Source organism: Xenopus tropicalis, chromosome 6, assembly GCF_000004195.4.
Source record: "Xenopus tropicalis strain Nigerian chromosome 6, UCB_Xtro_10.0, whole genome shotgun sequence".
NCBI lineage: Eukaryota > Metazoa > Chordata > Amphibia > Anura > Pipidae > Xenopus > Xenopus tropicalis.
In genome coordinates, this window is record NC_030682.2 from 6,308,187 (window position 1) to 6,322,904 (window position 14,718).

The 14,718-nt window shown below is 57.3% G+C and overlaps 1 protein-coding gene and 1 pseudogene across 1 annotated transcript; both read right to left on the reverse strand.

The window, feature by feature from the left end:
- Positions 1 to 1,518: 1,518 nt before the first annotated feature.
- Positions 1,519 to 3,975, reverse strand: LOC116411647. Its single transcript, XM_031904363.1, has one exon. It carries the CDS (start codon positions 3,660 to 3,662, stop codon positions 1,749 to 1,751), a length of 1,914 nt encoding a protein of 637 aa, XP_031760223.1. The 5' UTR covers positions 3,663 to 3,975; the 3' UTR covers positions 1,519 to 1,748.
- A 33-nt stretch (positions 3,976 to 4,008) lies between these two features.
- The window catches only part of LOC101730929, an 18,127-nt pseudogene continuing 7,417 nt past the window's right edge, over positions 4,009 to 14,718 (reverse strand).

Consider the following 14,718-nt stretch of genomic DNA (forward strand, 5'->3'; position numbering starts at 1 on the left):
CACATACAGGACTAACTGTGTAAGAAGTACTTTCTAGAAATGTAAGATATTAAGGCAAGATAGAGAGAGCAGCCTTGTGCTCCAGGCCGACAGTTACCTACCAGGTGTCTCTACAGCGGTGTCACCCTGCTCCCCCTCCGACACCAATACTGCTCCCTCATTGGTTTGTATTATCCCTGCGGTGCGCTTCTATAAAACCCATTTTTGGTTCTCCGCAGCAGCAGCAGCCAGGGTGTAGTTGTACAACACCATCTCCCTTCCTCCCCCACTTGGGGAGGGTCCATCTGGCTGAGAGGGTCCAGTTTGACTCCATGTTCTACCATCCTTAGCTGGAAAGGCTTTGTGGGTTACTTTCACTTATTTATTTGGGGGGTTAGATTCTTAAGGTTAACTAAGAGAATTCCCATGAAATAGTTGATATTAGCCGCCCATCACCCTCAGTGGGAAGAGGGGAGCAAAGGCCTGACCTTGTGTCTTAGGAGAAGGGGTCCAACCTGATCTGCAAGGTGTTCTGCCCAGGGAATCCCAATGCTCAACCCCACTACTCCGAGTCCCCTGAGTGCCTGCACCCTTAATTGGGTGTTTTGCACTGAATTCCCCCTCAGCAACAACCCCTGTGGGGCAAAATAACTCATTGATCCCCATGAGCAGGAAGTTTTGGAAGCACAGAAACATGAAAAGAAAAAAAATCAAACTGACTATTGTTAAACAATTTTATTGAACATTTGCCTTAATATGGGGGATATAGTGAAATACAGCAACATCCGTATCTGTGCTTGTTGGCATTAGAGTCATGCCCAACATGGCTAAGGGAAGGCATTACAGTCATGCCCCACATGGCTAAGGGAGGGCATTAGAGTCAGGCCCAACATGGCTAAGGGAAGGCATTAGAGTCATGCCCCACATGGCTAAGGGAAGGCATTAGAGTCATGCCCAACATGGCTAAGGGAAGGCATTAGAGTCATGCCCAATATGGCTAAGGGAAGGCATTAGAGTCATGCCCAATATGGCTAAGGGAAGGCATTAGAGTCAGGCCCAATATGGCTAAGGGAAGGCATTAGAGTCATGCCCAATATGGCTAAGGGAAGGCATTAGAGTCAGGCCCAACATGGCTAAGGGAAGGCATTAGAGTCATGCCCAATATGGCTAAGGGAAGGCATTAGAGTCATGCCCAATATGGCTAAGGGAAGGCATTAGAGTCAGGCCCAACATGGCTAAGGGAAGGCATTAGAGTCATGCCCAATATGGCTAAGGGAAGGCATTAGAGTCAGGCCCAACATGGCTAAGGGAAGGCATTAGAGTCATGCCCAATATGGCTAAGGGAAGGCATTAGAGTCATGCCCAACATGGCTAAGGGAAGGCATTAGAGTCATGCCCAACATGGCTAAGGGAAGGCATTAGAGTCATGCCCAACATGGCTAAGGGAAGGCATTAGAGTCATGCCCAACATGGCTAAGGGAAGGCATTAGAGTCATGCCCAATATGGCTAAGGGAAGGCATTAGAGTCATGCCCAACATGGCTAAGGGAAGGCATTAGAGTCATGCCCAACATGGCTAAGGGAAGGCATTAGAGTCATGCCCAACATGGCTAAGGGAAGACCTGGTTCCCCTGAACTGATTTTGGGGTTGCCCAGGACAATTAACTTGCATATCTTGGCCTTGGCCAGCTTTTCTGCTCATTTCTCGGTCCTTGCTTTCTTCCATCTTGGAAAGCCACTTGGCTTGGCCTCCTTACAGTCGGTGGCGCCTCAGGGACCGGTTTCATGGGGGGTGAGGTTCTGCTGCAGATCCGCATGGAGGATCATATACTTATCGGCAATTCTGGCTATGGCTTCTGGCGTTGGGGGCTTTTGCATAGAAGTCACCCTTCCCTGTACCTCAGGGGGGCACCGAGTGAGCAGTTGTTCCACCACCATCAGGTTGGCGCACTGCTCAATTGTCTGCACTTCACAGGCCGCCATCCACCTATTATAGTGGCACAGAAGGTTCTGATAAAAAGCCGTGAAGGGTTGATCATCCTGACGTTGGATGGTCCGGAACTTGATCCGATGGGTCTCCGGGGTGATTCCGTAGAACCTTAAAATTTCTGCCTTTACAAAATCATAATCGCGCTTGTGTTCTTGTGGGACGGACAGGCAGACGTCCAGCACTTTGCCCTTCAGTTTGCCACATAAATACTTGACCCATTGGGATTTGGGCAGTTGATGGAAGGTGGAACGGCACTCGAATAAATCCAGGAAATCCAAGATGCTTTCATTGTCCGTGGACCAATGTTGAAGCAGAGAGGCATCTGTATTTTTATCTGTTATGGGTGGGGGAGGGCATCTGTCCAGTCTGGGCTGAGAAGCCGGTTCCGGATGGAGATGAAGATGATCGTCTGCAATTTGGGCAGCCTGATACGGGGAGCAGCCCTTGTGCTTTAGAACCTTCTGCCGGACTATAGCCGGACACTTCTGGAGCAGTTGCTCCAACACCAGAGGCCGATAGCAGTCCTTGAATTGCTTTATGTCGGAGGCCTCCATCCAGCGGTCATAGCGATACTGGAGTCTCTGGTAGAAGCTGTTGAACGTTTCTCCTGACTTCAGCGCCATATCTCGGAACTTGACGCGGTGTATCTCGGGCTCACCGTCGTACGGTTTCAGCAAGGCAGCCTTTATGGCTGGGTAATCGCAGCAGGCACCCATGGGCACATCGCCGTAGCACCCCATCGCCTTGCTCTTGAGCGCGTTGGGCAGATAGAAGACCCGGTCTGGTTCCGGCACGTTGCACATGGCACAGAGTTTCTCAAAATTCAGCAGGACCCAATCGATATCTTCACTCACATCCTGGAACTGAGGGAAATGCTCCTGAGAAAATGGCGCTGGTGATAATGAGCTGCTCCTATTGTAACGTAGCTGCATCTGGGCCTTCTCCAGATTGGCCAATCTGTTGTGCTGGCGGACCTCCATCAGTCTGTGGTGCCACTGGTTCTGCGCCTCTATTCCCTGCTTAAACAGATCTCCTGCCAACCTCAGGAACTCCTCACTCCCTACTGAGGCTGAGTGGGTTTGGAACAGTTGGTCTAGGAGGGCACCCATCTGTGAGAGAGGCCCGGTGTCTTCAGCCTGATGGCAGGGAGGTGCCATGATGGGGCATAAGGAACTGTGCTTGTCTGTAGGCACCGGAGCTTTGGTTGGGCACCTCTGTAATGGGGCATTTTTGGGGTCAGCAAGCAAATTCCTATCACTTCTTGCAACTATATTTTTGAAGGCTGCAGGCCAAGCAGGGAGACCCAATCCTGTATCTCTGATTTCCCCTTTAACTCCAGTCTCATCTTCACTCCCCTTTGGCCTCTCAGGCTGGGCATTTACACTTCTTGGGGGCAACGGGGCACAACAAGTAGCTGTAGATAAAGCAGGGAGACTCGCTAATGTATCACTGGCTCCTCCATCTGCCCCACTCTCTGTATGTCTCTCCTCCCCAGGCCCAGGCTGGGCATTTATACTGTCTGCGGGCAAAGGGGCATCAGTGCAGCCCGAGGGCAAAGCCACATTCTCCATGCCCGATGCCAACTGGGCACAGCAAGCTGCAGGGAAAGGCTTATTTCTGAAGGCTGTAGACATATCAGGGAGACTGGATACTAAACTGAATAGTAACTCACTCACTTCCCTGCTGCTGCCCATGTTTCAGATGGCCGCTCGCTATATCTGCAATGTACCCTCCTCTGCTGCTACTCGGCAGTTGGGTTAGTTGGGTTTGAAAAGCTGCTGCTGGTTAACTGCCAGGGCTGAGTTCAGCTAATAGGCCTGCTCTTATTGGCCAAGGCTTGATACTGTGTGAGGCACTTCCTGGTATGGGATGCCCACTCTGCCCACTCTGAATACTTACAGCTGTGTAATGATGGGGCAGGGGCTATAGAATCAATAGGCCTCTATACTGACTGATCAAATCTGCCTTGTGCTTCCCTGGGGCCCTATACTGGGTTTGATGCTTATAGACAGGGCTGCATTCTGATTGGGCAAGGAACGGTCACTGAACAGTCAGGTCTGGGCACGGAACAAAAATAAAAATGATTTCCTGTACAGATATACCATTTCATCCATCTTTTACATGTACAGGTATCGGACCCCTTATCCAGAAAGTTCCGAATTACGGAAAGGCCATCTCCCATAGACTCCATTTTAACCAAATAATTCACATTTGTTCTAGTTTGGATTATCACTGGACTAGATACTATGTTAATCGCACTAATTATATTGTATATATACACAGTTTTTGTCCATTATTATATCTTTGTCCTTGGGTGTTCTGTCTCTATTACTTCCTTTGCAGCCCTTCTTGGTGATCTTGTCTCTAATCCCCCTGCGCTGTAGGCAACAAACAATCTCAGCATACACTTCCAGCACAGTACTAGCCTTTATAATAAGAATATGCCCCTTTACCCTAGCGCCCTGTAGCAGCCTTCCCTATGGTGTGCCGCCCCCTTGGATCATGTGTTGGAGACTTTTGTACCTAAAGAAATGGCTCCGTGTATGAATGGGTCTGGGTTGGAGTATGGCTACTAATGGGCTCGTGCTGCTATGATAAATGGCAGCTTAAGGTGGGCCCTAACTGTGCTTCGTGCTTGGCTCATATATAAAATGCTTAACTCCTGTATATGATAAGAGAGAGGGAGTTGCAGTTCAGCTATAGCAGGTGTCCCTTTTGATTTCTTTCTATGTACTCCTTTCACTAAATCTTTATCTGTGTATATATCATTTATTCTGCCCTGTCTACTTTTCTTTTTGATCCCCATATTTCCTGTAGTGTTTCCCGTTATGCTTCTCACACGGGGGAGGGGGGGGGATCACTAGTGACACACTCTATGACGTCATCAGCTGGATTTTGGCGCCAATTTGGGTTCATGAGTGGGTTTGATGTATTGCTTGTTCCCTTTGAGAAAGGCTGTGGGCTCAGCCGAAACGTTAGTTTGACAAAATACATTTTTCTTTATTTTTCACTAAGACCTGTGAGTGCGGCGTCCTTTATCTTTTATACTTATAATATAATATTGCTGCAATTGATATGTCACTGTCACCGGTATGGGGGGTGTCTCTATTATACATTTATACACACTTTTGTTCCACCTCTATCTGATATTAAATCATTACTGTTCTCAATTCATTCCATTAATAAGAAAAAGTAGAAGTGTAAGAATCACCCTATGTGGCTTAACTCTGAGGGAAAGAAGTTAATAGGGAGAAAAAGGAAAGCTTTTAAGAAATATAAGTCAGAGGGGACAGTAGCTGCGTTTAATGAATATAAACACTATAACAAGTGGGTAAAACAGCAATCCGAAAGGCAAAGATAGAAAATGGGGAGCGCATCGCGGCCGAGGCCAAGACTAACCCCAAAAAGTTTTTTAAGTATATTAATAGTAAAAAGATGCAGGTTGAGGGTGTGGCCCCATTGAGTTATAATAACAATATGGTTACAGCGGGTACAGAAAAGGCAGATGTGCTTAACCAGTTCTTTTCTTCTGTGTATACAGTAGAGGAGCCAGTGGGCCAAGTCTCACCCAATAGCTGCACTGTTGCCTCAGCTCCAACTACACAGTGGTTGGCACAGGATATGGTGCTTAAAGGGTTACACACGATAAATGTAAACAAGGCACCGGGGCCAGATGGAATACACCCTCGGGTACTGAGAGAGCTAGGGGCAGAATTGCAGTGGCCCTTGTTTCTGATATTCTCAGACTCGCTCTCATCAGGTATGGTACCTAGGGATTGGAAGATAGTGATGTAGCGAACATCGCCGAAAATTTTCGCGAACCCGTTCGCGGACTTTCGCCCAAAACTTGCGAATATTCGCGAACTTTGCAAACCCCATAGACTTCAATGGGAAGGCGAACTTTAAAACCTAGAAAAACCATTTCTGCCCAGAAAACTGATTTTAAAGTTGATTAAAGGGTGCCACGACCTGGGCAGGGGCATACAGGGGGGGGATCAAGGGCAAACATTTCTCTGAAAAATACTTTGTAAAAAAAACGCAAAAAAAACGGCGGAAAAAACCGAGGCAAAAAAACGCGGCGCAAAAAAAACCGCGGCGAACCCAAATTGGCGAACATCGGCAAAAGTCCGCGAACACCCCATGTTCGTGCGAATTAGTTTGCCGGCGAACAGTTCGCTACATCTCTATTGGAAGAAGGCGAATGTCATTCCTATATTTATACAGGGAGTAAGGTCTCAGCCGGGCAATTATAGGCCTGTAAGTCTGACATCCGTGGTGGGCAAGTTATTTGAAGGCTTGTTAAGGGATCACATACAAAATAATGTAGTGGAGAATGGCATTATGGGTAGGAATCAGCATGGCTTTATGAAGGGCAGGTCATGTCAGGCCAATTTAATTGCTTTTTATCATGAGGTGAGTAAGAAGCTGGACAGTGGGGGGGCAGTAGTGAGACAGTGGGGGGGCAGTAGTGGGACAGTGGGGGGGTAGTAGTGGGACAGTGGGGGGGTAGTAGTGGGACAGTGGGGGGTAGTAGTGGGACAGTGGGGGGGCAGTAGTGGGACAGTGGGGGGGCAGTAGTGGGACAGTGGGGGGGGCAGTAGTCGGACAGTGGGGGGGCAGTAGTCGGACAGTGGGGGGGCAGTAGTCGGACAGTGGGGGGGCAGTAATGGGACAGTGGGGGGGCAATAGTGGGACAGTGGGGGGACAGTAATGGGACAGTGGGGGGGCAGTAATGGGACAGTGGGGGGGGCAGTAATGGGACAGTGGGGGGGGCCAGTAATGGGACACTGGGGGGGCAGTAGTGGACAGTGGGGGGGCAGTAGTGGGACAGTGGGGGGTCAGTAAATGGGACAGTGGGGGGGCAGTAGTGGGACAGTGGGGGTCAGTAATGGGACAGTAGTGGGACAGTGGGGGGGCAGTAGTGGGACAGTGGGGGGGGCAGTAGTGGGACAGTGGGGTCAGTAATGGGACAGTAGTGGGACAGTGGGGGAGCAGTAGTGGCACAGTGGGGTGCAGAAGTGGGACAGTAGTGGGACAGGTGGGGGGGGCAGTAGTGGGAGCAGTGGGGGTCAGTAATGGGACAGTGGGGATGCAGTAGTGGGACAGTGGGGGGGTCAGTAATGGGACAGTGGGGTGCAGAAGTGGGACAGTAGTGGGACAGTGGAGGGGGCAGTAGTGGGACAGTGGGGTGCAGAAGTGGGACAGTAGTGGGACAGTGGGGGGGCAGTAGTGGGGACAGTGGGGGGTCAGTAATGGGACCCGTGGGGGGGCAGTAGTGGGACAGTGGGGATGCAGTAGTGGCGACAGTGGGGGGGGCAGTAGTGGGACAGTGGGGGGGCAGTAGTGGGACAGCGGGGATGCAGTAGTGGGACAGTGGGGGGGCAGTAGTCGGACAGTGGGGGGGGCAGTAATGGGACAGTGGGGATGCAGTAGTGGGACAGTGGGGGGGGGGGGACAGTAATGGGACAGTGGGGGGGCAGTAGTGGGACAGTGGGGGGGCAGTAGTGGGACAGCGGGATGCAGTAGTGGGACAGTGGGGGGGCAGTAGTCGGACAGTGGGGGGGGCAGTAATGGGGACAGTGGGGGGGCAGTAGTGGGACAGTGGGGGGGGCAGTAGTGGGACAGTGGGGGTCAGTAATGGGACAGTGGGGGGCAAGTAGTGGGACAGTGGGGGGGCAGTAGTGGACAGTGGGGGGCAGTTATGGGACAGTGGGGGGGGCAGTAATGGAACAGTGGGGGGTGCAGTAGCGGGACAGTGGGGGGGGGCAGTAGTGGGACAGTGGGGGTCAGTAATGGAACAGTGGGGGGGGCAGTAGTCGGACAGTGGGGGGGGGCAGTAATAGGACAGTGGGGATGCAGTAGTGGAACAGTGGGGGGGTCAGTAATGGGACAGTGGGGCAGTAGTGGGACAGTGGGGGGGTCAGTAATGGGACAGTGGGGTGCAGAAGTGGGACAGTAGTGGGACAGTGGGGGGGCAGTAGTGGGACAGTGGGGGTCAGTAATGGGACAGTGGGGGGGCAGTAGTGGGACAGTGGGGGGGGCAGTAATGGGACAGTGGGGGCAGTAGTGGGACAGTGGGGGGGTCAGTAATGGGACAGTGGGGTGCAGAAGTGGGACAGTAGTGGGACAGTGGGGGGGGCAGTAGTGGGACAGTGGGGGTCAGTAATGGGACAGTGGGGGGGCAGTAGTGGGACAGTGGGGGTCAGTAATGGGACAGTGGGGATGCAGTAGTGGGACAGCGGGGATGCATTAGTGGGACAGTGGGGGTGCAGTAATGGGACAGTGGGGGTGCAGTTGTCGAACAGTAGGGGGCAGTAGTGGGACAGTGGGGGGGCAGTAATGGGACAGTGGGGGGGCAGTTGTCGAACAGTAGGGGGGCAGTAGTGGGACAGTGGGGGGGCAGTAGTGGGACAGTGGGGTGCAGTAGTGGGACAGTAGTGGGACAGTGGGGGGGAGTAGTGGGACAGTGGGGGTGCAGTAGTGGGACAGTGGGGGGGGCAGTAGTGGGCAGTGGGGGTGCAGTAATGGGACAGTGGGGGTGCAGTTGTCGAACAGTAGGGGGGCAGTAGTGGGACAGTGGGGGGCAGTAATGGGACAGTGGGGGTGCAGTTGTCGAACAGCTAGGGGGGCAGTAGTGGGACAGTGGGGGTCAGTAGTGGGACAGTGGGGTGCAGTAGTGGGACAGTAGTGGGACAGTGGGGGGGAGTAGTGGGACAGTGGGGTGCAGTAGTGGGACAGTGGGGGGGCAGTAGTGGGACAGTGGGGGTGGCAGTTGTCGAACAGTAGGGGGGCAGTAGTGGGACAGTGGGGGGCAGTAGTGGGACAGTGGGGGGGGCAGTAGTGGGACAGTGGGGGGGCAGTAGTGGGACAGTGGGGGGGCAGTAGTGGGACAGTGGGGGGTCAGTAATAGGACAGTGGGGGTCAGTAATGGGACAGTGGGGGGGCAGTAGTGGGACAGTGAGGGTCAGTAATGGGACAGTAGTGGGACAGTGGGGGGGCAGTAGTGGGGACAGTGGGGGGGCAGTAGTGGCACAGTGGGGGTCAGTAATGGGACAGTGGGGGGCAGTAGTGGGACAGTGGGGGCGTCAGTAATGGGACACGCTGGGGGCGTCAGTAATGGGACAGTGGGGGGGGGCAGTAGTGGGACAGTGGGGGGGGGCAGTAGTGAGACAGTGGGGTGGCAGAAGTGGGACAGTAGTGGGACAGTGGGGGGCAGTAGTGGGACAGTGGGGGGTCAGTAATGGGAACAGTGGGGGGGCAGTAGTGGGACAGTGGGGATGCAGTAGTGCGACAGGTGGGGGGGGCAGTAGTGGGACAGTGGGGGGGCAGTAGTGGGACAGCGGGGGGGGCAGTAGTGGGACAGTGGGGGGGAGGTAGTCGGACAGTGGGGGGGGCAGTAATGGGACAGTGGGGGGGGCAGTAGTGGGACAGTGGGGGGGGACAGTAATGGGACAGTGGGGGTGCAGCAGTGGGACAGTGGGGGGGCAGTAGTGGGACAGTGGGGGGGCAGTAGTGGGACAGTGGGGGTCAGTAATGGGACAGTGGGGGGGCAGTAGTGGGACAGTGGGGGGGGCAGTAAGTGGGACAGTGGGGGGGCAGTAGTGGGACAGTGGGGGTCAGTAATGGGACAGTGGGGGGGCAGTAGTGGGACAGTGGGGGGCAGTTATGGGACAGTGGGGGGCAGTTATGGGACAGTGGGGGGCAGTAAATGGAACAGTGGGGGGTGCAGTAGTGGGACAGTGGGGGGGGCAGTAGTGGGACAGTGGGGGGGCAGTAGTGGCAGTGGGGTCAGTAAGAGGAACAGTGGGGGGGCAGTAGTCGACGAGATGGAGGGCAGTAGTGGGACGTGGGGGGGCTGTAGTGGGACAGTGGGGGGCAGTGTGGACAGAAGTGGGGGGGCAGTAGTTGGAAGTGGGGGAGGATGTATGGACAGTGGGGGGCAGTAGTGGGACAGTGGGGGGGCAGTAGTGGGACAGTGGGGGGGCAAGTAGTGGGACAGTGGGGGGGCAGTAGTGGGACAGTGGGGGGGCAGTAGTGGGACAGTGGGGGGGCAAGTAGGTGGGACAGTGGGGGGCAGTAGTGGGACAGTGGGGGGGACAGTAGTGGGACAGTGGGGGGCAGTAGTGGGACAGTGGGGGGCAGTAATGGACAGTGGGGATGCAGTAGTGGGACATGTGGGGGAGGCCAGTAATGGACAGTGGGGGGCAAGTATGGGACGGGGGAGACAGTAGTGGACAGTGGGGGGGCAGTAGTGGGACCGTGGGGGGGGGAGTAGTGGACAGTGGGGGGCAGTAGTGGGACAGTGGGGGGAGTAGTGGGACAGTGGGGGGCAGTAGTGGGACAGTGGGGGCAGTGTGGGACAGTGGGGGGCAGTAGTGGGATGGGAGGGCGTTAGTGGGACATGGGGGGCAGTAGTGGGACAGTGGGGGGGGGCAGTAGTGGGACAGTGGGGGGGCAATAGTGGGACAGTGGGGTGCTGTAGTGGGACACGTGGGGGGGCAGTAGTGGGACAGTGGGGGGGCAGTAATGGGAGTGGGGGGCAGTAATGGGACAGTGGGGGGGCAGTAGTGGGACAGTGGGGGCAGTAGTGGGCAGTGGGGGGAGTAGTGGACACAGTGGGGGCAGTAGTGGGAAGTGGGGGCAGATGGGCTGGGGTGCAGTAGTGGACAGTGGGGGGGCAGTAGTGGGACAGTGGGGGGGGCAGTAGTGGGACAGTGGGGGGGGCAGTAGTGGGAACAGTGGGGGGCAGTAGTGGGACAGTGGGGGGGCAGTAGTGGGACACGTGGGAGGGCAGTAGTGGGACAGTGGGGTCAGTAGTGGGACAGTGGGGGAGTGCAGTAAGTGGGACAGTGGGGGGGGCAGTAATGGGACAGTGGGGATGCAGTAGTGGGACAGTGGGGGGGGGCAGTAGTGGGACAGTGGGGGGGCAGTAAGTGGGCGTGGGGGGGCACAGTGTGGGACAGTGGGAGGGGCAGTGTAGTGGGGCAGTGGGGGGGCAGTAGTGGGACAGTGGGAGGGCAAGTAGTGGACAGTGGGGGGCAGTAGTGGGACAGTGGGGGGGCAGAGTGGGACGTGGGGGGGCAGTAGTGGGACAAGTGGGGGGGCAGTAATGGGACAGTGGGAGGGCAGTAGTGGGACAGTGGGGGCGCAGTAGTGGAACAGTGGGGGGGCAGTAGTTGGGACAGTGGGGGGTCAGTAGTGGGACAGTGGGGTGCTGTAGTGGGACAGTGGGGGGGCAGTAGTGGGACAGTGGGGGGGCAGTAATGGACAGTGGGGGGCAGTATGAAGTGGGGGGGCAGTAGTGGGACAGTGGGGGGCAGTAGTGGACAGTGGGGTGCAGCAGTGGGACAGTGGGGGGCAGTAGTCGGACAGTGGGGGGGCAGTAATGGCACAGTGGGAGGGGCAGTAATGGGACAGTGGGGATGCAGTGTGGACAGTGGGGGGGTGCAGTAGTGGGCAGTAGGGGGGCATAGTGGGACAGTGGGGGGGCAGTATGTGGGAACAGTGGGGGGCAGTAGTGGACAGTGGGGGGCTAGTGGGACAGTGGGGGCAGTAGTGGGACAGTGGGGGGGGGGCAGTAGTGGGACAGTGGGGGGAGTAGTGGGACAGTGGGGGTCATAGTGGGACAGTGGGGGCAGTAGGTGGGACAGTGGGGGTGCAGTAGTGGACAGTGGGAGGGCAGTAAGTGGGGACAGTGGGGGGGCAGTAATGGACAGTGGGGTATGCAGTGTGGGAAGTGGGGGGGCAGTAGTGGGACAGTGGGGGGGCAGTAGTGGGACAGTGGGGGGGCAGTTGAGTGGGACAGTGGGGGGGCAGTAGTGGGGACAGTGGGGGGGCAGTAGTGGGACAGTGGGGGGCAGTAGTGGGACAGTGGGGGGGCAGTAGTGGGACAGTGGGAGGGCAGTAGTGGGACAGTGGGGGGGCAGTAGTGTGGGTGGGACAGTGGGGGGGCAGTAGTGGGACAGTGGGGGGCAGTAGTGGGGACGAGTGGGGGGGGGCTAGTAATGGCACAGTGGGGGGGCAGTAGTGGGACAGTGGGGATGCAGTAGTTGGGAACAGTAGGGGGGGGGGCAGTAGTGGGACAGTGGGGGGGCAGTGTGGGCACAGTGGGGGGGCAGTAGTGGGACAGTGGGGGGCAGTAGTGGCGACAGTGGGGGGCAGTAGTCGGGACAGTGGGAGGGCAGTAGTGGGACGTGGGGGGGCAGTAGTGGACAAGTGGGGGGCAGTAGTGGGACAGTGGGGGCAGTAGTGGGACAGGTGGGGGGCATAGTGGGACGTGGGGGCAGTAATGGCAGTGGGGCGCGCAGTAGTGGGACAGTGGGGGGGCAGTAGTGGGACAGTGGGGGGGTCAGTAGTGGGCAGTGGGGGTGCCTGTAGTGGGACAGTGGGGGGGGCAGTAGTGGGACAGTGGGGGGCAGTAATGGGACAGTGGGGGGGCAGTAATGGACAGGTTGGGGGGGGCAGTAGTGGACAGTGGGGGGCAGTAGTGGGACAGTGGGGGCAGTGGCAGTGGGACAGTGGGGGGGCAGTAGTGGACAGTGGGGGGGCAGTAATGAGCAGTGGGGGGAGTATGGGACAGTGGGGAATGGCAGTAGTGGGACAGTGGGGGGGGCAGTAGTGGGAGTGGGGCAGTAGTGGGACAGTGGGGGCAGTAGTGGACAGTGGGATTCCCCACTAACAGCCACCCCCACTGTCCCACTACTGAACCCCCCACTGTCCCACTACTGCCCCCCACTAGTCCCACTACTGCCCCCCACTGTCCCACTACTGCCCCCCCACTGTCCCACTACTGCCCCCCACTGTCCACTCTGCGCCCCCACGTCCCACTACTGCCCTCGTCACTGTCCACTACTGCCCCCCACTGTCCCACTACTGCCCCCCACTGTCCCACTACTCGCCCCACTGTCCCACTACTGCCCCCCACTGTCCCACTACTGCCCTCCCACTGTCCCACTACTGCCCCCCACTGTCCCACTACTGCCCCCCCACTGTCCCACTTACTGCCCCCCCACTGTCCCACTACTGCATCCCCACTGTCCCATTACTGCCCCCCCACTGTGCCATTACTGCCCCCCCACTGTCCGACTACTGCCCCCCACTGTCCCACTGCTGCATCCCCACTGTCCACTACTGCCCCCCACTGTCCCACTACTGCCCCCCACTGTCCCCATTACTGCCCCCCACTGTCCCATTACTGCCCCCCCACTGTCCCACTACTGCCCCCACTGTCCACTACGCACCCCCACTGTCCCACTACTGCCCCCACTGTCCCACTAACTGTCCCCCCACTGTCCCACTACTGCCCCCCACTGTCCCACTACTGCCCCTCCCCACTGTCCATCTACTGCCCCCCCATTGTCCCACTACTGCCACCCCCACTGTCCCCTACTGCCGCCCCCCACTGTCCACTACTGCCCCCCACTGTCCACTCTACACTGCCCCCTCCCACTGTCCCACCTACTGCCCACCCCCACTGTCCCACTACTGCACCCCCACTGTGTCCACTACTGCCCCCCACTGTCCCAACTACTGCCCCCCACGTCCCACTACTGCCCCCCCACTGTCCACTACTGCATCCCCCACTGTCCCATTACTGCCCCCCCACTGTCCATTACTGCCCCCCCACTGTCCCACTACTGCCCCCCCACTGTCCCACTACTGCCCCCCCACTGTCCCATCTACTGCCCCCCCACTGTCCCACTACTGCCCTCAAACACTGTCCACTACTGCCCCCCGTACTATGTCCCACTACTGCCCCCCCACTGTCCCACTACTGCCCCCCGCCACTGTCCACTACTGCCTCCCCCACTGTCGCACTATACTGCCCCAACTGTCCCACTACCTGCCCCCCCACTGTCCCACTACTGCCCCCCCCACTGTCCCACTACTGCATCCCCACCTGTCCCATTACTGCCCCCCCAACTGTCCACTACACTGCCCCCCACTGTCCCACTACTGCCCCCCCACTGTCCCACTACTGCCCCCCACTGTCCCACTACTGCCCCCACTGTCGCACTCTGCCCCCCACTGTCCCACTCTGCACTGCCCCCACTGTCCCACTACTGCCCACTCACACTGTCCCACTACTGCCCCCCACTGTCCACAACTACTGCCCCCACTGTCCCACTACTGCCCCCCCACTGTCCCACTACTGCCCCTCCACTGTCCCACTACTGCCCCCCCACTGTCCCACTACTGCATCCCCACTGTCCCATTACTGCCCCCCCACTTGCCATTACTGCCCCCCCCACTGCCACTACTGCCCCCCCACTGTCCCACTACTGCATCCCCACTGTCCCACTACTGCCCCCCACTGTCCCACTACTTACTGCCCCCCACTGTCCCACTACTGCCCCCACTGTCCCATTACTGCCCCCACTGTCCACTCTGCCCCCACTGTCCCACTACGCACCCCACTGTCCCACTACTCCCCCCACTGTCCACTACTGCCCCCCCCCTGCCACTACTGCCCCCACTGTCCACTACTGCCCCCACGTCCCACTACGCCCCCCACTGTCCCACTACTGCCTCCCCCACTGTCCCAACTACTGCCCCCCACTGTCCCACTACTGCCCACTATGTCCCACTACTGCCTCGCCACTCTGTCCACTACTGCCCCCCACTGTCCCACTACTGCTGCACCCCACTGTCCCAACTACTGCCCCACTGTCCCACTACTGCCCCCGCCACTGTCCCACTACTACTGCCCCCCCCCACTGTCCCACTACTGCCATACTCATTCCCCACGTC

Coding starts and splice junctions, on each gene's coding strand:
- LOC116411647 (XM_031904363.1), bottom strand. CDS start 3,662: ATGGGCAGCAGCAGGGAAGTGAGTGAGTTACTATTCAGTTTAGTATCC.